Source organism: Xyrauchen texanus, chromosome 15 (genome assembly GCF_025860055.1).
Source record: "Xyrauchen texanus isolate HMW12.3.18 chromosome 15, RBS_HiC_50CHRs, whole genome shotgun sequence".
NCBI lineage: Eukaryota > Metazoa > Chordata > Actinopteri > Cypriniformes > Catostomidae > Xyrauchen > Xyrauchen texanus.
Window position 1 is genome coordinate 40,582,431 of NC_068290.1, and position 22,331 is coordinate 40,604,761.

Consider the following 22,331-nt stretch of genomic DNA (forward strand, 5'->3'; position numbering starts at 1 on the left):
GCGGGTGCAGCTCCGCCGGGTACGCCCCCTCGGACCACCCGCGCCCCGGCACGCTCGTTGACTCCCGTCCTCGCTTCGGGCTTGCACGCCCAGCAGGAGGCCGACGCGCAGATGTCCGATATGCTTTCCCGGGCAGCCAATAGCGTGGGCCTGGATTGGAACCCTCCATCCTCCCCGCAGCCATCACGGCTAGACGATTGGTTTTGGGCGTGAGCGCCACAGCCTCGCCCCCAGTACCTTTCTTCCCGGAGGTGCATGATGAGCTGACGCCTTTGTGGAGAGCACCCTCTCCACTCGCCGTGCCACCTGCTCATCCGCCTCGCCACCCTCGACGGCGGAGCGCCACGGGTACACGGAGATCCCCAGGTGGATAGAGCTGTTGCGATCCATCTATGCCCCGAAGCACTACCACCTGGCGGGCCACCCTGTACTCCCTTCCCGGTCCTGTAGAGCAACATCCTCGCCACCGCGAAGGCCTACAGCGCTACCGACGCGCCGCTTCGCCTCTGCATGCCATGGCTCTCCTGCAGGTCCATCAAGCCAAGGCACTCCGCAACATGCACGGGGTGGCCCTGATCCCGACACGCTGCAGGAACTGCGCTCAGCGACCGACCTCGCCCTGAGAGCGACGAAGGTCACAGCGCGGGCACTCGGGCAGGCGATGGCCACTCTGGTGGTCCAGGAACGTCAGCAATGGCTGGACTTGGTTGAGATGCGTGAAGCCGACAAGACTCGCTTCCTCAACGCCCCTGTCTCCCAGTTCGGCCTCTTCGGTGACACCGTGGAGGACTTTGCCCAGCAGTTCTCCCTGGTGAAGAAGCAGACGGAGGCCATTTCTCACATCATGCCGCGCCGCAAGCCTGCCGCCACGGCCCAGGCCCCATCTGCTCGCGAGGGCGTCCTCCTGCGGCCAGAAGACCTTCTGCTCCGCCCCAACCTGGGCCCAGCTCTCAAACCGCAGGAAGCGTATACCCCCTGCCTCACGGACCCCGTCGAGGACCCGGAAGGCTCCCAAACGTCCCTGAGACAGCGGACCCAGAGGATGAGAAGTTAGCTCCGGAGATGGTGAGACCGCTGCGTCCCCCGGTGGAGGGCCGGGAGGAGAATCTTTTTCATTTGCCGCACCCCCTGACGGGGGCTGCGGTACCCAAATTCTCAATAAAAGAGCTATTTCCTTTACCTCTGGGTCACATGGCCCGCAAATGCCGTTCTCACGGCACTTTTGTTTCAGGCCTCAACAGTCCCGGCGCCCAGGATGCGGTGCTCCCGCCCTCAGCCCCACGACTGTTCCCCGGCCAGCCGGTTCAGACGAGTCCAGAAGACGCCGACATCAGACCTCCTCCTCTGTCACGTAACCCGCCCCTGCCGGGTGCGCTGAACAAGGTAAGTGCTTTGAGCTTATTCTCAGCACCAGAGCCTCGGACGCCACAGAGCCTCCCGACGCTGCGTTACCTGTTCCACGACGGCTGCGAAGCCCGCCGGCACGCCCAAAATACTTGTCCCCTTGGTGCCCCTAGCACAGAGTGCAGAGGCATGGCTTTCTCTGCCCAGCTCGTCACGCTGGCTGCACCGACCATTCGACTCGGTTACGCAATTCATTTTGCCAGGTCTCCGCCTCCTTCCTGGGCGTTCGTTCCTCCGCGAGTGCACGGCGAACATGCCCTCTCCCTGCGCAAGGAAATCGCCTCCCTTCTAATCAAGGACGCGATAGAGCCTGTCCCTCCAACCGAAACGAAGAAGGGTTTCTACAGCCCTTACTGTTGTACCCAAGAAAGGCGGTGGCATACGACCAATCTTGGACCTGCGAAGTTTTCAATCGGACCCTGTCCAAACTCCCGCTCAAAATGCTCACCCAGAAACAAATCCTATCTGGCGTTCGGCATCTAGATTGGTTCGCAGCGGTAGACCTGAAGGACGCAGTACTTTCACGCCTCAATTCGCCCTCGACACCGACCCTTTCTACGGTTCGCGATTCGACGGCCAGGCGTATCAGTACAAGGTCCTCCCCTTCAGCCTGTCTCTGTCCCCTCGCGTCTTCACGAAGGTCGCAGAGGCGGCTCTTGCTCCGCTACGAGGAGCGGGCATACGCATACTCAATTACCTCGACGATTGGCTCATTCTGGCCCCCTCGCAGGAATTACTATGCGCACACAGAGACCAGGTGCTCGAGCACCTCCGCCGCTTGGGGCTTCAGGTCAACTAGGAGAGGAGCAAGCTCACCCCAGTCCAGAGCATCTCTTTTCTCGGTTTGGAGTTAGACTCAGTCTCAATGACAGCACGTCTCTCCAACGAGCGTGCTTAGTCAGTGCTGGAATGCCTCGCTTCCTTCAAGCCAGGCACCGTGGTCCCGTTGAAACGTTTCCAACAGCTCCTGGGGCATGTGGCATCCTCCGCGGCGGTCGCACCACTAGGGTTGATGCATATGAGACCACTTCAGCATTGGCTCCAGACTCGAGTCCCGAGATGAGCATGGCGCCACGGCACGCACGGCGTGGAAATTACCACTGCCTGCCTCCAAACCTTCAAACCCTGGACAGACCTCTGCTTTCTTCGGGCAGGGGTACCCTTGCAGCAGGTGTCCCGTCGCGTTCTGGTTACAACCGACGCCTCCAAATTGGGTTGGGCGCCGTGTGCAACGGGCGCAGCAGCCGCAGGCCGGTGGAATCTAAGGCTCGCTGCGCTGGCACATAAACTGCCTAGAGCTGCTGGCCGCTCGTCTTGCCCTGAAGAAATTTCTTCCGATGATTCGTGGCAAACATGTCCTGGTCAGGACAGACAGCACCACGGTGGTGGCTTACATAAACCGCCAAGGCGGAGCACGCCCCCACATGTCACAGCTCGCCCGTCGCCTCCTCCTTTGGACTGGAGTCGCTGCACGCCACTCACATCCCCGCAACCTCAATGTGATAGCGGACGCGCTGTCAAGACAAACCTTGCCTGGCGGAGAGTGGAGGCTCCACCCCCAATCGGTCCAGCTGATTTGGGACAGGTTCGGCAAGGCCCAGGTAGACCTGTTTACCTCCCAGGAAACCTCCCACTGTCCGGCTCTGGTATGCCCTCACAGAGGCTCCCTGGGGACAGATGCTCTGGCACACAGCTGGCCCGTGGGGCTGCGCAAGCACGCTTTTCCCCAGTGAGCCTTCTTGCACAGGTGCTATGCAAGGTCAGGGAGGACAAGGAGCAAGTCACTCTGGTGGCCCCCTACTGGGCCAACCAGACGTGGTTTTCGGATCTCACGCTCCTTATGACAGCCCCTCCCTGGCGAATTCCCCTGAGGAAGGACCTTCTTTCTCAGGGACGGGCACGCTCTGGCACCCACGCCCAGACCTCTGGAAACTCCACGCCTGGTCCCTGGACGGACGCAGAGGGTCTAGCCGGCCTACCTTTAGCCGCCATAGACACTATTAACCAAGCCAGAGCCCCTTCGACCAGGCATCTTTACGCCCTGAAGTGGCGCCTGTTCGGAACTGGTGTTCTTCCCGAGTCGAAGACCCGCAGAAGTGCGCAGTTAGGTCAGTGCTCGTGTTTCTTCAGGAGAGGCTGGAGAGGAGGCTGTCCCCTCCACCCTCAAGGTGTATGTTGTTGCTATCGTGGCCCACCATGACATGGTAGACGGCAAGTCTCTTGGCAAGCACGACTTAATCGCCAGGTTCCTAAAAGGTGCCCGGAGGATGATTCCTCCCGCCTAACCTATTTCCCTCCTGGGATCTCTCGGTCGTCCTGATGGGACTCCGGAGACCCCCTTCGAGCCGCTTGACTCAGTTGGACTCAGGGCCCTCTCTCTCAAGACTGCCCTGCTGATCGGCTCGCCTCCATCAAGAGGGTCGGGGACCTGCATCGCTCTCTGTTAGCGACGCCTGCCTGGAGTTCGGTCCGGCAGACACTTTTGTGATCCTAAGACCGCTGACCGGCTACGTGCCCAAGGTTCCTACCACACCCTTCAGGGATCAGGTGGTGAACCTGCAAGCGCTGCCCCGGAGGAGGCAGACCCAGCCCTCTCACTGCTGTGTCCGGTACGTGCCTTACGTATTTACCTGGACCGCACACAGAGCACCAGACGCTCTGGGCAGCTCTTCGTCTGCTTTGGGGACAGCAGAAAGGAACGCTGTCTCCAAGCAGAGACTCGCCCACTGGGTTGTCGATGCCATTTCCTGGCTTATCACACCCAGGCCGTGCCCCCCTTTGCGGGTCCGAGCCCACTCCACCAGGAGTGTTAGCGTCCTCATGGGCACTGGCTAGGGGCACTGCCCTAGCAGACATTTGTAGAGCTGCGGGCTGGGCAACACCTAACACTTTTGCGAGATTCTACAATCTCCGAGTTGAGTCAGTTTCGTCCCGTGTTCTCTCAGGTACCGAGCCCGTGAGAACTTCGGTGGCACGCCGACGATCTGACCGGGTGGATCGCTTGCACCCAGCCCTTCCCCTAACCAGGGGAAACAGTGCGCCTTCTTCCCAGGAGATCCCAGGCTTGGGACACTGGTTGGCTCCTCCCTAGCCCTTGCGTGGTCGCAGTTCTGCAGAGGGACTCACCGACCCAAACCACTGCGGGTACCGCTAGCTACCCTGTACTGGTATAGGGGCCCCACAGGTAAGGCCTCCTGCTCGGACTCCCCTGTGTGTAAAACCACGGTTCTGTCCCCTCACGTGAGTTGACGCCGTGTTTCCCTTAGGCAGTCACGGCTACCTCAGGTGCCGTGCTGTGTGCTCCCCTCTCTGAGGCTGGTGCTACCACCGCGACTACTGTTCCGCGATAAGGCCTAGGTAGAGGCCATGCGATGTATGTGCCACTCAAATTTGCCTCCCCTCCGGGTAGGTGTGGCCTCCGCGAGGGTCTTCCCCGCCCTACCAAGGGCTAAGACCCCCTTCCCTCAATGCGTGTAAGGGCCCCGGCCGTAGTTGCTCTATGCAAGAAACATAGAGAGAAAAGAGGCTCAGCCAGGCTGGCCCGTTCCCATGTTGGCGGCCGTCACCTTGTTCCCCCTCCGGGTAACGATAAGGAATCCTGATGGCTTAAATGGGGCATTGGGGAAGAGTGCGTGCGGCCTGATACAGTTGGTCGTTCTGCACGTAGGAATACCTGCTCGCTCCTGTATCAGCGGATCACGTACACGGCTCAGCGCATGGCGCTTTTAAGTGGACCCCTAGTGTCGTTCTCTGACACAACGTAAGAGAACGACAGAAGGAGAACGTCTAGGTTACGTATGTAACCTCAGTTCCCCGATGGAGGAACGAGGCGTTGTGTCCCCCTTGCCACGTTGCTGAGCCGAGCCCCTGTTGTGGCCAGACCATTTCCGGCTCCTCAGAAAAATCCTGAATGAACTCCCGTATTTGCGCCGCTTAAATACCCGTATGTCCGGGGGCGGGACATGCAAATACTGGCTGCCAACTCTCATTGGCCTTTTTCATAGTACAGAGGTGAATATCGGCGCTCAAGAGAGACCCCTAGTGTCGTTCTCTGACACAACGTCTCGTTCCCTCCATCGGGGAACTGAGGTTACATACGTAACCTAGACGTTATTTTATGTCATTAAAGTTATGTTGACTGTTCTGCCAGTTCCTGCCTCCTCCTTGCCCATCCTTTACCCATTACAATAACCAACTCTTAACATGTGCTTTTTTACAAATTAGAAGTGTTTTTCTTTCATAACTTATGATATATGATCACACTCTGCACCATCCTGTCAAACATATGATCAAAACATAATACAGATCAGAACGTTCTGGATTAGAATACGACAAGTATTGTTTCACTCACATACCAGATGTAAAAGACACGAGAAAAAGTTTTAAAGAGTTTACAAGCTGTAACAGATGTGTCTTTTGTCACGTTATCACTTGTTCATGAAATAAACAGAATATAAAAACAGCAGATGCTCACAAAAAATGAAACGAGTCCAATATACAATATGACACGATCACTGATCAGTGGATACATACGATGCATACATAAAATAATCTTGGAGAAAATGCACTGCTACCTTAGATATGATCAGCTGTACATATGAACATCATATATGTTTTAAATGCATGAATATATAAATGATATTATTTTAGAATTATGTTTAACCCAAGGTATGTACTTTAAAGTAATTATCTTAAAGTCAGTACATTTTTAACAATAATTTTAAATGTAATGCACCATATTACTTTAGTTACAGTGACCAATTACATTGTTATTTATTATATTTACACCCAACACTGATTATTATATTAGTGCAGATATAAATGAAAATGATTAAATATAATTCTTCCTTTTTTTTATTCGAAAGAAAGGAAAGAAAACTTGTTCTCTTTGGTTTGATGGAGGAGTCACAAGCATTTTATTTTATAGCTTTCACATCTGGAAAAAACGGCAATAGAAATTAATTGCCGAGCGATGCAGGGCGTTTTTCTTCCACGCAGCAGCAGATCTCCCCTTTTTATTAAATCTATTTTAGTGCTTCCGGGCAATGCACATTTTATCCTCTTAATAGTCAAATTAGTATATACTCCAGCAATTACTTAATGTACTCTAATGAGATTTCCTCACAAAACGGCAGGATTCATTTATTTTAATGCGTCGGGCTCTTTCCAGGGAGTTTATGCATCATGGCTCTTCAGAAGTCAAGCGGTGCCGGAGTCATAAATAGTGTGCATGGCTCGATGGCTGCGGCGTTACTCTCTGGATTGCAGGCCTGTGATCTCCCCTGCATTCTCATACTTGAGCTTTACTCCTCTGGGAGAACAACTGAGATGTTCAGGGTGCTCTTGACCTCTGTTGAGGGTCTAACTGAAGAACTCTTAAATATTCATGCATTCATGGATCGAGCTGTGACGGTTTTTAAAGGCAATTGAAATTTTACACCAGAATGTTAAAAAAGCCCAAGGGTCGTTCTGTGTTTGGACTATGTATGTTTATCTGGTACGCTTACAGTGTATAAAATGCAATAACACTTTAAATCCCAAGTAGCAGAACAGGATGGTATGTGAAATTGAATTCTGTACAACTGAACAAACATTGGTCTTCTAATATTTCTCTCTGCTCATACGTCTTTTGCTCAGTGACCGTCGTATATCGCTGATATATACTGTAGGAAGATGAAGCAGGTCTAACGGTATTTATCCTCAAGTGCTGAACGTTGCTCAGCGTGCTCCAGATGTTATAATTGTATTGCTTTGATAGGGTTCCATTGCACATAGAAGTAAATAGAAAAATAAAAAAAGATATGTATATATATATATATATATATATATATACACACACACACTCACCGACCACTTTATTAGGTACAACTGTACACCAACTCATTCATGCAATTATATTATCAGCCAATCATGTGGCAGCAGTGCAGTGCATACAATCATGCAGATACGGGTCAGGAGCTTCAGTTAATGTTCACATGAACCATCAGAATGGGGAAAATGTGATCTCAGTGATTTGGACCGTGGTATGATTGTTGGTGCCAAATGGGCAGGTTTGAGAATTTCTGTAACTGCAGATCTTCTGGGATTTAATGCCCAACAGTCTCTAGAATATGTGCACAATATATGTATATTCATCAACTGGTCAGTGAAAATGCTTAATCTTCAGTTAAAAATGTTGACAATCTCTATGCCCTTTCCCAAACCCCTTATCTAAACCTAACCGATGAGTAGAGTGCGTAAACATGATTGTGACAAGCAAGTAATTGTTGCGTATTAGATGAAAACGATTTCAAAGCAATGTCATTGGCTGTAATGAAAGTCATACAAATTCATACGAATTAAATATATTTAGAAAAGTCATACGAATCCTTGCGATTTCGCTGTGAGAGTGTGTTGGTTTAAAGGAATATTCTGGGTTCAAATTAAGCTCAACTGACAGTATTTGTGGCATAATGTTGATTACCACAAAAATTGTCGACTCGTCCCTCATTTTCCTTAAAAATAGCTAAATTTGATGTTTTAGTGAGGTTAAACTTGTCTGTTAAAACATTAAAACAGTTTTTAAAAGCACTAACATTTGTTCATCATGTGGGGGCGGCTGTGGATCAGTTGGTAGAGCGGTTCGGCCGCTAATCACAGGGTTGGTGGTTTGATTCCCGGCCCACATGACTCCACATGCCGAAGTGTCCTTGGGCAAGACACTGAACCCCAAGTTGCTCCCAATGGCAGGCTAGCACCTTACATAGCAGCTCTGCCATCATTGGTGTGTGAATTTGAGTGTGAATGGTTGATTGGGACACAGTGTAAAGTGCTTTGGTAACCTCTAAGGTTAGAAAAAGTGATATATAAGTGCAGACCATTTACCAGGTCAAAGAAGTTGTAAAATTTGATATAACTTTACACAGAAAAGGTTCTAAAATCATGTTTACAAGCATATTGTTTACATCTTGTGACTTTACTTTTGAAACAGGGACATTTATGGACTGGCCTCATTCACTTCTGTTTTAAGCACCTTACTGTAACCCAGATTAAATTTTTGTGGTAATAAAAAAAAAAAAAGAATTACGGCAGAAATACTGTCAGCTGAGCTTAACTTGTATTGAACATGGAATATTTATTTTTGTGATTTTGTTATGTTCTACCAATAAACATCAAATAAACCTTCAAATCCTTTACATTTAAAGAATAAAAACATAAATTAAATTGAAAAAAAAAAAACCTGGATGTAACCTCAGTTCCCTGATGGAGGGAACGAGACACTGTATCGGAGAAGCGACACTAGGATTCAAGAGAGACCCCTAGTGTTGCTTCTCCGACACAACGTCGAGACAGACGGGGAACTGTGTAACAATAGGTATTCGTGTTAAGCTGTCACTCAAAGAACTAGCTGGTTTACGAGCAAATGCTGGTTAGTTATTGATACAGTAAACTTAAATTTCCCATAAATGCTAGAAAAACAATTATTTGATCATTTAAACATTGTTACTTTGTTAACATGGTTGAATGGATAACAATGAATTGACAAATACACTCAACAAAACAATGTTTACAATTTTGGAAATGTAATTATATTACTTATTTGTCATCCCGCTATGATGTCGAAAGAGTTAAAATGATGTTGCTTGTATGATTTGAATAGCTAGATACAGCCAAAAAGGTAAGACAGGCCAAAATTACCATTCTGGGGATGTGGATATTTATTGTGTTAAAACAGACTACTTTTCACACTAGGTTAATATTGTGCTAGATAATAGTTTATCTAACATACTAAATACATGATTTGTCCCTCAAATAATTTGAAACAGGGACACCAAGTCTATCCTATTTGTGGAAAGTGCCATAAAATGAGCTCACTGAAACTTTCAAACATCTGTGCAGAAAGCTATAGACCTGCATATGAATCCATTTTTTGTATTCTTTTAGTAGGGAATGTAAAGTGACCTGCAGGCCTTAAGGAGGCATGGTACCTTTGATGAGGCTATTTACTTCTCTCTCTGTCTCTTTCACTCCGCTCATCTCCATTATGGCCTTGAACTTTAAAAGCCTGGGCTGTGACTGTCAGACACACTTTCTTTCTGCTGAGCAGATCGAATAGAGGTTCTTGAAGTACACAAGCGAGCCAGCAGATCTAAATGCAAAACACCTCCAGAGGTTTTAATGTGCTCCTTCAGGTTCAGCTTTGGTTCATTTGACACTGAATCCATTTCTCTTGTTTTTCAGGTGGGATTTTTGAACAAACCGATGGACCCGTGGCACTGGTGAGCTCCGAGGAGCTGGCCTTTAAATTTGCAGTTAATAATATCAACAGAAACAGGACATTATTGCCCAACACAACGTTAACATACGACATTCAGAGGATAAATATCTATGATAGCTTTGAAGCTTCTAGAAAAGGTGAGTGCTATGAGGGGAGAATATGACCAGAGATGAGCATCTGGTCAGTTCTTGTTTACATATTTTTGATAGTTTGTAATATTAATTGATGACATGGATTATCTTTTACCTAACGTTCCTAAAGCAAAATCCACTATCAAGTCAACATGAAATCAAAACCCTCTTTACCTTCTTAACACACATAACTGGTCTTATTCTGATTGAATCATTGGTGAAAGACAAGAAAATCTTGAGTAATTCACAACAGTGACTTCTAAAAAGTAGCTAATAATTCAGCATATTCATTATACAGTATGCTATTATTTAAGGCGCTCAGCTTTGGTGGACCGTTTTCTTGCATATTAAAAATATGAATCTTTCAGTTTCAGATGTTTTGGTCATTCTCATGAAAAGATAATTTTTTTTTAATTAATACTGTTGCCTTCATAATCTTTCATTAATTCATTCTATGCCACCATGCCCTCTTATTTTTCAACTACTCCCTTCTCTCAATTCCCCATGGATAAAATCAAGTCCAACTTAATATACAAATATATGCAAAAACATTATGACCACTCACAGGTGAAGCGAATAACGTTGATCATCTCCTAACAAGGCCAAGTGTCAAGGTCTGGATGGATTAAATGGTAAACAAACAATCAGTTCTTGTAGTCAATGGGTTAAATGCAGGAGAAATGGGCAGGAGTAAAGACCTTGACAAGGGCCAAACTGTTATGGCCAGATGACTGGGTCAGAGCATCTCTAATATGACAAGGCTTGTGGGGTGCTCCCTGTCAGCAGTGGTGAGAATTTACCGACAGTGGTCCGAGGAGGGACAAACCACAAACCGGCAACAGGGTGTTGGGCACCCAAGGCTCATTGATGTGCAAAGCTATGAATGCTATCCCATCTGGTCCGACCCTACAGAGGATCTACTGTGGTACAAGTCAAAGAAAATTTGAATGATGGTTACGGGAGGAATGTGTCACAACACACAGTGCATCGCACCCTGCTGCGTATGGGGCTGCTTAGCCACAGACCGGTCAGAGTGCCCATGATGACCCTTGTCCACCGTCTAAAGCGCCTACAGTGGGCACATGAGCATCAGAACTGGACCTTGGAGCAATGGAAGAAGGTTGCCTGGTCCGACGAGTCCCGTTTTCTTTTATATCACGTGGATGGCTGTGTACGTGTGCGCTATTGACCTGGGGAAGATGATAAACTGGTGGGAAACCCTGGGACCGGCCATTCATGTGTACGTTGTCCACCTAAATATTGTTGCAGATCAGGTACACCCCTTCATGGGAATGGTATTCCCTAATGACAGTGGCCTCTTTCAGCAGGATAATGCGCCCTGCAACACTGCACACATTGTTCAGGAATGGTTTGAGGAACATGATGAAGAGTTCAAGGTGTTGCCCTGGCCTCCAAATTTCATAGAACTCAATCCAAATGAGCATCTGTGGGATGTGCTGGACTAACAAGTCCGATCCATGGCAGCTCCACCTCACAACTTACAGGAGTTGAAGGATCTGCTGCAAATGTCTTGGTGCCAGATACCACAGGACAACTTCAGGGGTTTTGTAAAGTCCATGCCTCTGCGGTCCGGTGCTGTTTTGGCAGCACACGGAGGGCCATAAACTATTAGGCGAGTGGTCATAATGTTTTTGCTCATATGTGTGTGTGTATATATATATATATATATATATATATATATATATATATATATATATATATATATATATATATATATATATAAACCCATTTGACTTAATGTATATGGTGTATTTCCAAATGAAACAGGATATTCAACAAGACTGTTAAACAGTCTTGTTGAATATCCTGTTTCATTTGGAGATACAACATATGTATTAAGTCAAATGAGTTTTGAACACCATTTAATTTTCAGTTGGGTTTGGTTATCAATTAATCTGCTAAACTCTGCTGAAGTGCTACATTATTTGATCTATAATCACTTGTGTACATAGACTATAATAAAGTTTATTTATTTCTTTACCTAGCATAACATACCACAGGTTTGTTTAGCTGAACAAAGTAATATTCCATGTGCAGTGACATTTCTGTTTTGATATTTCTTACCACATAACCTGGAATCTGCTCTCGCCAGCATGTGACCAGCTGTCTTTAGGTGTTGTTGCCATATTTGGGCCATCTCATAGCTCCTCATCCAATGCTGTACAGTCCATCTGCAATGCCCTGGAAGTGCCGCATATACAAGTACGATGGAAACACCATCCAATGGACAACAGGGACACGTTTTATGCCAACCTGTACCCCGATTACTCCTCTCTCAGCTACGCTATCTTAGACCTGGTGCAGTTTCTCAAGTGGAAGACAGCCACCGTGGTTTATGATGACAGCACAGGTGAGATATAATGCTTTTATTGTCATGTGTGTCATTCTAAAGTGTGTTACATGATGAATATCTTTAAGAGTGCATTTTAGACTCTGTATTTCAGTGATAAGAAGAATAATTATGTGAAGTTCGCCTTGCTATCTGAATGAGTCTTCAGGCAATGATATAAAGAAAACTGTTTGAATCAAATAAATCAAGCAATGACAGGGAAGGGAAAACACTTCGGGCTCTTTTTTCGAGACCACACCAGCACAATGGCCAAGTGTCTTATCCAATCTTCCTGAGAGCGCCACAAATTCTAAGTGCAATTCTGTGCAAAGCACAAGTGGCCATTGTTTGCGCTATCTGTGGGTGTATGCGTGCAAACTCTGGATGTATTGCATGTTAATAAAGAGGCGCAAAGCACAATGTGAAGACAAAATAAGCCTTATTTACTTAAAGTATCAATATATGCCTAGCTATGATGTGTGTGTACATTGCAGTGGTTCATCAAATAATGGAGATTTTACAATTTTTTGACAAGATGGTAGAAGCTGGAAATTATGGTCATTAGCTTCTCCAAGCTGATCTAGATGGTAGAACTGCAAGTTGGTAGACCTGGTTTTGACCTGGTAAACCATCATGGTTAAGCTAGTTAGAGCAGGTAATCCACTCTGGACCAATCAATTACCATGTTCCAAAAACCAGCTTGACCACCTTTAGCTAGCATACTGATGTTGTTGTTGTTGTTGTTAAATTACCTTGACCTCTTTTTGTGCAGGATTAATCAGGCTTCAGGAGTTAATTATGGCACCGTCCAGGTATAACATCAGACTAAAGATCCGACAGCTCCCTCTGGACACCACAGACACCAGACCTCTGCTCAAGGAGATGAAACGGAGCAGAGAGTTTCGCATTATCTTCGACTGCAGTCATATAATGGCTGCACAGATTCTTAAACAAGTGAGTTCACACTCTGGGAAAGTGATACATGCTCATCACGCTATCTCATGAAGTTCCTCAGAACCTGTTGTTCTATTTGAAGAGTTTGAAGAGATAGTAGATCTCTTAGTCCAGATCCAGTAAAGCTGTATTAGATTTGAGAACTGAATTTGTAAGTGTAATATGCCATATGATTTTTGCTGAAGATTCAGCCCAAAAAGTGTTTTGACACTTCAACCAAAATTATGACATTTACAGTATTAGGTTTTAAGCAGTGTTGGGGAGTAGTTAACTAAAAGTAGTGACACAACTAACTTAACTTAATTTTTCAGTAGCGTAACAGAAGCTCATTCAAGTGAATCGGGTTCTTTTGGACAGTTTGTATACATGAATCAGTTAAAATAAGCAATTTAGCATTGGGAACTCTAATTCTTTTTAGTGAGTTGGTTCTTTCAGATAGTTCATGTAAATAATCTAGTTTGCATACAGTAAATGATTAAATGATTTACTTGAGCCCTGTGCAGCCTTAAAGGAATAGTTGACTTAAAAATTAAAATTAATCTGCTGAACTCAAACAAAGATATTCAGAAGAATATTTCAGCTCTGTAGGTCCATACAATGGAAGTTAATGGGTGCCATCATTTTGAATGTCCAAAAGTCACATAAATCAGCATAAAAGTAATCCATAAGACTCCAGTCAATGTCTTCTGAAGTGATAGGTGTGGGTGAGAAACAGATCAATATTTAAGTCCTTTTTTTCTTTAAATTCTCCTCCCTGCTCAGTCAGTCTCCACTTTAACTTTCATATTCAATCTTCTTGTGTTTTTGATGATTCACATTCTTCATGCATACGCCCCCTACTGGGCAATTAAGAATTTCTAGCAAAAAAGGACTTAAAATTGGTCTGTTTCTTAGACAGTATTAAACATTGAATCCCCTGCAGATATCTTCCAGATTTAACTGTTGGCTATTGCTTCACATTTGAACTTTTGAAAAAGTTGTGTGGCTCTCTTTGGCCCCAGTCCTCTTAATAACTATAGTCCTGCAGTCACCTGTCTACAACTTGTCTGTGGCTCGTTTTTCTTTGTTATCCCCTCCTGAACTTCTTTTGGAGCATGTACACCCCCTCAGGCCAGAGAAAAATGGGAAATGCAATGGGACACAGAGTCTGAGAGAGACGGCTTTGGGCCGAATCCCAGAAGTCTTTAAAAGGCGGTCTAAGCTTGTCGAAAGTGTATGTGTGTGAGTGACTCAGAAATATATAGAGTACAGGGACAAACTGAAGGGTCTATTTCTGCTGTCCAATGTTAGAAATGAAATAGTGCAGACGACTCAACAATCTTGAGTGATTATGGTCTGGAAGAATAAAAGAGTTTAGCATAACCTTGAATTTTCCTCACAACAGATGGTATAATTAATGCAGACATATGAGCACCTTGGGAATAAGCACATTTGAATGAAGAATGAGGTAAATGGATTGAGAGTAGTTATGGCCTATATATAAAACAATCACTATCTTTGATTTAAGGAGCATTCTTTTTAGACAGAAATAAGAATTCTTTCATCATTTACATCTTTTTTCTGTAAACACTAAAGGCAGAATGCAGATGCTAGGCCGAATGTTCAAACTGCTCTTTTCTGTGATATGAAAACAAATGGGGACTGACTATAAAAGTGTAACATTTTCCTACTGTATACTGTATATTAGTCATTCAATCAAAAACAGACAGAAACTATGTCGGTTAGATAAAAAGCTGCCCTTTCACTAAAGCTCTCAAATCTCATTTGTGTACATTCAACTTTGGTGTGTTAAAATAATTTTCTGGGTTCAATCAAAGTAAAGCTCAATCAAAAGTATTTATGTCATAATGCTGATAATCACAAAAAAATTATTTGATCATGTCAATCCTTTCCTTTAAAAAAGCAACAATCTTGGTTACAGTGAATGGAAGTGAATGAATGTGGCCATTACTTTAATGTTAAAATACTCACCATTTTAAATCTATTGCCACAAGATGTGAACAGTGCACATGTTAATAGGAATTTAGTGTGATGAAATCGCTTATTAACATTTTCTGTGTAAAGTTAAATCTAATTTGACAACTTTGTTGCCATGATGACTTAACGCTGTAAACCATAAAACACTGTAAAAACAACAATTTAAGCAACTTAACAATTAAAATAATACACAAGTATCAACAGAAAAATTAATGTAAGTGCTTTTGTAAAATTATATGCTTCACATTTGTGCCTTTAAACCCTTAAAAAAATTGGCTCCATTGACATCCATTATAAGCGCTTCACTGTAATCTTGATTTTTTAAGAAAGGGGGGGGCAGAGTCAAAATATTTTTTGTGGAAAACAACATTATGCCACAAATGCTGTTGATTGAGCTCAACTTGTATTATTCCTGGAATATTACTTTAAGACACTTTGCATTGTCAATTAAGCCAATTGCCATTGGTTGTCACTTGTAACCAATCATGATGCACCGTTTGAATATGCAGAAGTTTGAGATTTGAGAGCTTTGGCAGAGGGTACAATTCTCAGTAAACATGGATGTATGGTCTCGACACACTCATGGCAAAGTTCTTCTTCATTCTTTTGTCAGAGTGTGAAAGAAATTCAAAACATTCAAACATTGGGACACTGGCCACCCACTGGGGCTGGCGTTCAGGAGAGCATTTAAAACGCATGCTGTCTTGTCAATTGACTAAATGTAAAATATTAACCATTATAACATTCAAATACGTTATCAATAACTACATATCTCATTATATGGAGTATAATTTACAGTGCATTTGGAAAGTATTCACAGTGCTTCACTTTTTCCACATTTTGTTATGTTACAGCCTTATTCCAAAATGGATTAAATTAATTATTTTCCTTTAAATTCTACAAATAATACCACATAATGACAACGTGAAAGAAGTTTGTTTGAAATCTTGGCAAATTTATTAAAAATAAAAACCGAAAAAAAATCACATGTACATAAGTATTCACAGCCTTTGCCATGACACTCAAAATTGAGCTCAGGTGCATCCTGTTTCCACTGATCATCCTTGAGAAGTTTCTGTAACTTGACTGGAGTCCACCTGTGGTAAATTCAGTTGATTGGACATGATTTGGAAAGGCACACACCTGTCTATATAAGGTCCCACAGTTAACAGTGCATGCCAGAGCACAAACCAAGAATTGTCTGTAGACCTCCGAGACAGGATTGTATCGAGGCACAGATCTGGGGAAGGGTACAGAAACATTTCTGCAGCATTGAAGGTCCCAGTGAGCACAATGGCCTCCATCAATAAATGGAAGACGTTTGGAACCACCAGATCTCGTCCTAGAGAGCTGGCCGCCCGGCCAAACTGAGCGATCGGGGGAGAAGGGCCTTTGTCAGGGAGGTGGCCAAGAACCCGATGGTCACTCTGACAGAGCTCCAGCCTTTCTCTGTGGAGAGAGGAGAACCTTCCAGAAGAACAACCATCTCTGCAGTACTCCATCAATCAGGCCTGTATGGTAGAGCGGCCAGACGGAAGCCACTCCTCAATAAAAGGCACATGACAGCCCACCTGGAGTTTGCCAAAAGGCACCTGAAGGACTCTCAGACCATGAGAAACAAAATTCTCTGGTCTGATGAAACAAAGATTGAACTCATTGGCCTGAATGGCAAGCGTCATGTCTGGAGGAAACCAGGCACCACTCATCACCTGGCCAATACCATCCCTACAGTGAAGCATGGTGGTGGCAGCATCATGCTGTGGGGATGTTTTTCAGCGGCAGGAACTGGGAGACTAGTCAGGATCGAGGGAAAGATGAATGCAGCAATGTACAGAGACATCCTTGATGAAAACCTGCCCCAGAGCGCTCTGGACCTCAGACTGGACGAAGGTTCATCTTCCAACTGGACAACGACCCTAAGCACACAGCCAAGATAACAAAGGGGTGGCTACGGGACATCTCTGTGAATGTCCTTGAGTGGCCCAGCCAGAGCACAGACTTCACCCGATTGAACATCTCTGGTGAGATCTGAAAATGGCTGTGCACCGACACTCCACATCCAACCTGATGGACCTTGAGAGGTCCTGCAAAGAAGAATGGGAGAAACTGCCCAAAAATAGGTGTGCTAAGCTTGTAGAATCATACACAAAAAGACTTGAGGCTGTAACTGGTGCCAAAGGTGCTTCAACAAAGTATTGATCAAAGGCTGTGAATACTTATGTACATGTGATTTTTTATTTATTTATACATTTGCAAAGATTTCAAACAAACTTCTTTCACGTTGTCATTATGGGGTATTGTTTGTAGAATTTTGAGGCTGGAATAAGGCTGTAACATAACAAAATGTGGAAAAAGTGAAGCACTGTGAATACTTTCCAGATGCACTGTACATCATATTAGTAAGAGAAACCGTTTTAACCACTCCATGATGATTTAAAGTGATAAATATGCAGTGTATAAGGTGCAATTTGTCCTTTTACATTCATGATGCTAATGCTGACATGCTATACATTGTCTTAAAGCGATGTTCCAGGTTCAATTCCGGGTTAAGCTCAATCGACAGCATTTGTGGTTAATTACCACAAAAATTTGTTTAGTCTCGTCCCTCCTTTTCTTAAAAAAATATGGGCTTCAGTGAGGCACTTACAATGGAAGTCAATGGGGGACAATAAAAGTTAATGTGGATGATTTTTTGTGGGTTTAAACACACAAATTTGAAACTTGTAATTTTATAAAAGCACTTTCATTAATTCTGTTAAAAGAAGCTGTAAAGTTGTTTAAATTGTCATTTTTACAGTCATTTTGGGTTTTAGGTTTTGTTGATATTACATCGTCATGTAATGAAGTTGTAAAGTTGGCTATAACTTTACACAGAAAAGGAACCACTGGAATCAAGAAAAGGTGGGACGAGTCAAAATAAATTTTTGTGATAATCAACATTATAACACAAATGCTGTTGATTGAGCTCAATTTGTACTGATCTCGGAACATTCCTTTAATATGGACAGGTTAGCATTTGTTATTTAAGCATTATCACACTAGTGAGATATGGCCCTACATTCGGCTGCAGGTTGAGTGCCGTAGGTAATTACAGCAGTGCTGATTTAGGGCCATATTGCATGATGGCGAGTTTGAGTTTGCTTAAATACAACAGTTCAATGAACAAGTAAATTGTAAAAAATGTGGAAAAACTGAGTACGGTAATAAAAACACATTTGTGCATGGAACTGCTTTTTTACGGCATGGATCAGAATATGCCGTTGCTGTTCAAACCAAATGATGCATCCAAGCCTCTTGAAAATTATCACTTTAGAACTACTAGTATCACGGCTTGGGCTGTTTCTAACAAGTTATTGGAGAAACAAGGATGTGTGTGTGTATGTGTGTGTGTGAGAGAGAGAGAGAGAGAGAGAGAGAGAGAGAGAGAGAAAGAGAGATTGTGTGAGCACTTGTTGATGATGCTGTAGATCAGTGGTTCTCAACTTTTTCGGTCATTCCCCACTTTGGACAAGGGGGAATTTTCAAGCCCCATCTGCCCCCATCGCCCCAACACAATGCTAATGAAATATACAACAAGCTTAAAATGTTCCAATTTATTGAACAGTAGTAACAAGTAACAAGTAGTATCAGTAACAAGTTGTATCTAAATCCAAACTAACTATTTACATGAAATAACAGCAAGTTCAAAAATAAAGAAAATAAAAGTGCAGCTGTCATAACTTGCATGAAATTCAAAAATAGAGAAAATAAAAGTGCAGCTGTGTCAACATTTGTATCAAGATAAAAAAAATTAGAAAAGAAATACAAGTGCTACTTTGCAATCTGTTAAAAAAAAGAAAAAAAGAGAAATCCATTTGGCAAGAAAGTATTTAAAGAATTCATTTTCCCTGCATTAGTGGCTGCAATGAGCTTGTTTTGCATTGCACAGTTTCTCAAAGCAGGGTTGCAGGCTTGATACTGCCACTCTCAAGTCATGCTCAATGTTCAGTTGAGATCTGTACTTAGTTTTCAGTGAAGCAACAGCTGAAAAGCCCATCTCACAGAGATATGATGTGGCAAAGGGAAGAAGAATGCACACAGCTCTCTGCCCGATGAGTAGATACTCCCTCTCCACTCCAAACCAGAATTCACTAGGAGTCTGAGCTTTAAACCTGAGCCTCAGGGTGGAGTCAGATGTCATCTCAATAAACTGGTCCTCCTCAGCAGACCGAAAATCAGCAGGTGCTGCAGACAGAATATAAATAAATAGGCTTACTTTATTTGTCATTGCATAATAAACACAAAGAAATCTGTTTGACAACAATCCATTCCAGTTAGTAAGTAGCATACAACATAAATAAAATGCATGTATAACATGAGTATATTATTCAATAAAATGTTAAAATACCAACCTGCTGCACTGAATGGATCCATAACCCTGGCATACTGATCACTGTTGTTCGGGAAGTATTTTTGAAACAATTCTCTCAGGGAAGAGATATGCTGTTTAATACATGGGATCACTGTGGTGGCTCCAGAATCAGTGGTTCTCTTACGAGAGGTTCTCTCGTATTGCGTAAGCTAGCTTACGCTACGGGAAAGATTAATCTTTTCTGAGATATTGAAGCCAAAAAATGATCCTTAATTTTGTATCATTTGTCAACGCAGTGCAGCAACTGCAGACCTTGAGCGGGCTAGCTAGTGAGCTCATTGGTTGCTCTGCGGCAACTGCTGCAGCCTATAGACGAACTTGGGCGAACTCGCGTCCAATGAGAGGCGTCCGCGCGCTTACTGCATCAAAGCCCGCCAAAATGGGCGTGGCTAGAGTGCATATAAGCGTAGTTCGTAGGCTGGAACCCTGATTTTCATCTCTTCAGCGAAGCTCTTCGCATCTCTGAACTGGAAGCCGCGACGCCGTTCGAGGGGCATCTAGCAAGCTTGGACAGCGCTCGAAGAAGCCGGCCGTCTCCGCCACCTTCAGCCATCCTGCGAGCTACGCCATCCGGCGACGTATCCTTAGAGCAAGCTAGTTCTTAACGAACTTCACAAAAGAGTAACGAGCGTCTTTTTAAGATGCCTCGCACCACTTGCGCTTCATGCCGCCCCTCTCAGCGCGGAGACCGCCACATCATCTGGCGCTCTCTGCCTGGGACTGGGGCATGCAGAGCTCGCCCTCGCTGAAGGCGGATGCGACCTCTGCGAGGAGCTTCCGATGTCGACCCCGCGGGCTCGACTCGAGCGCCAGAACCGGCCGCCGCGCCGCTTCCGTTCCGCCAAGCAGGAAAAAGCGCCGCCCCAAAGGCTGCCAGAACCGGTGATAGAAGCGACTGCCTCGCCGAGCCTCTCCTCGAAGCATCGCTCTCACCCTCCCTGCCCCCCCGGGACGCGCAGTTGCCGCCCAGCGGCCGCACTGCTGCCATCTCGGAGGACGAGGCGGAGGATAAGGGCTGTTCCATCATGGCTTCGGACAGCGAGGTGTGGTCAGGCTCCCACAAGCTCTAGGGAAGTGCATGGCCTCGCTGACTGTGACCGAGAGACACCTGTGGCTAACGTTAGCCGACATGGGAGAAGCGGAACGCTCCACATTCCTCAACGCACCGCTCTCTCCGACCGGTCTCTTCGGCTCTGCGGTGAGTGGCATTGTTGACCGCTTTTCAGAAGTCCAGAAAGCCACCCAAGCCATGAACCTCTTCCTGCCGCGTCGCGCTAGCTCCTCTGCAGGCCGCCCACGTGACCAGCCTCCTGCACGAGCCTCTTCACAGCGCCCAGCTCAACAAGGTCAGACTTCTCAGCGTCGACAGGGCGGCTGCCCTCGATCGCGCTCAGACAGCCGCCGCAGACCGCCGCCCCCCCGCGGGCCTCGGTCTAAGGTTGCGCTGAAACCTGAGCAACCGAAGTCCTCCTAGCCTTGTTGAAAAAACGACGGCTCAGTCCCGCCGCGGCCGGACCACCGTCAAAGCTTCGCCCCTGTCAGTCCCCTCTCTCAGGCTACTACAGTGGTGGATTCAGCAGCCAACAAGCCGGTGATACTGCCCGCTTGCCTGCACTCAAACGCCGTTTTCACGGCGACCCAAAGAAATCTTGTAAAGAGCAAACATGCCTTGTGTGTAGAAAATGTGCCCACAATCCAGTATTCACCCCTACACACAAGCATTACACTTCCCGTGTTCCTATCAGAGCCCACTCACTTAAAGCGGACACAGCCCGCTCGAGTGTTAGAGTCAATAAACGCGCCCACGAATCCGTGCGTGCGCCCCTTCTCTGGCCGCTCTGTCACACGACCAGCCTTATGTGTAGAAAATGTGCCCACAATCCAGTGTTCACCTCTACACACAAGCATTACACTTCCCGTGTCCCGATCAGAGCCCACTCACATAAAGCGGACACAAACCGCTCGAGTGTTAGAGTCAATAAACGCCCATTCTCTGCCAGCAAACACTTCTCTGTATGTAAGTCCCGTGCCTGTGACTATGCTCGCGCATCACTTAACAGATGTGACTCTTTCCCCATTCACCTCAATCGGGAAGTCACTCACAGAACAGCAGGTCCCTACTGTCTGCGAGCAGTCATGCATAAGCACAGTAAGCGCTCACACATTCTGTTCAGCTGCTGTATGCGGCAATCAGGGCGATTTGGCCATTCACCCTCTAGCTGCTACGCTTCAAAGCGTGGGAAGCTATCCCAGGGATATCCAAATGGGTGTTAAGCACAATAAAACAGGGCTATTTGCTACAGTTCGATCGCCGCCCTCCCGCTTCAGAGCGTGCTCGAAACTACTGTGAACACGGAAGCAGCCTGCATGCTTCGTTCAGAAATAGCAAACCTTCTGTGCAAAAGGGCCATAGAGAAAGTGCCACCTTCGCTGAGCGAGTCGGGGTTTTACAGCCATTATTTTCTTGTTCCCAAGAAAGACGGCGGCCTCAGACCAATATTAGATCTCAGGGGTTTGAACAAGGTGCTTGCAAAAAGACCGTTCAAAATGCTTACAATCAGGAAACTCCTCGCGCATACGCACCGGGGGACTGGTTTATCTCTCTCGATCTGAAAGATGCCTACTTTCAGATTCAGATAAATCCCCATCACAGGCCATTCTTTAGATTCGCCTTCGATGGCCAGGTTTATCAATACACCGTCCTTCCGTTCGGCCTGTCTTTAGCACCCCGTACATTCACTAAGTGCATGGATGCGGCTCTTGCACCCCTGCGGAGTCAGGGCTTGCGAATTCTGAACTATTTGGACGACTGGCTGATTATGGCACAGTCACATACGGAGCTTCTGT

The 22,331-nt window shown here is 45.6% G+C and overlaps 1 protein-coding gene across 1 annotated transcript in view; it reads left to right on the plus strand.

Annotated features, from left to right (window-relative positions):
• LOC127655530 (glutamate receptor ionotropic, kainate 3-like) overlaps positions 1 to 22,331 on the plus strand; it is a 226,605-nt gene that overhangs the window by 95,496 nt on the left and 108,778 nt on the right. Inside the window, exons 2-4 of the mRNA XM_052143414.1 lie at positions 9,625 to 9,798; positions 11,906 to 12,163; positions 12,915 to 13,096. Coding sequence (XP_051999374.1) covers positions 9,625 to 9,798; positions 11,906 to 12,163; positions 12,915 to 13,096 — 614 coding nt within the window. The remainder of the gene's footprint in view (positions 1 to 9,624; positions 9,799 to 11,905; positions 12,164 to 12,914; positions 13,097 to 22,331) is intronic.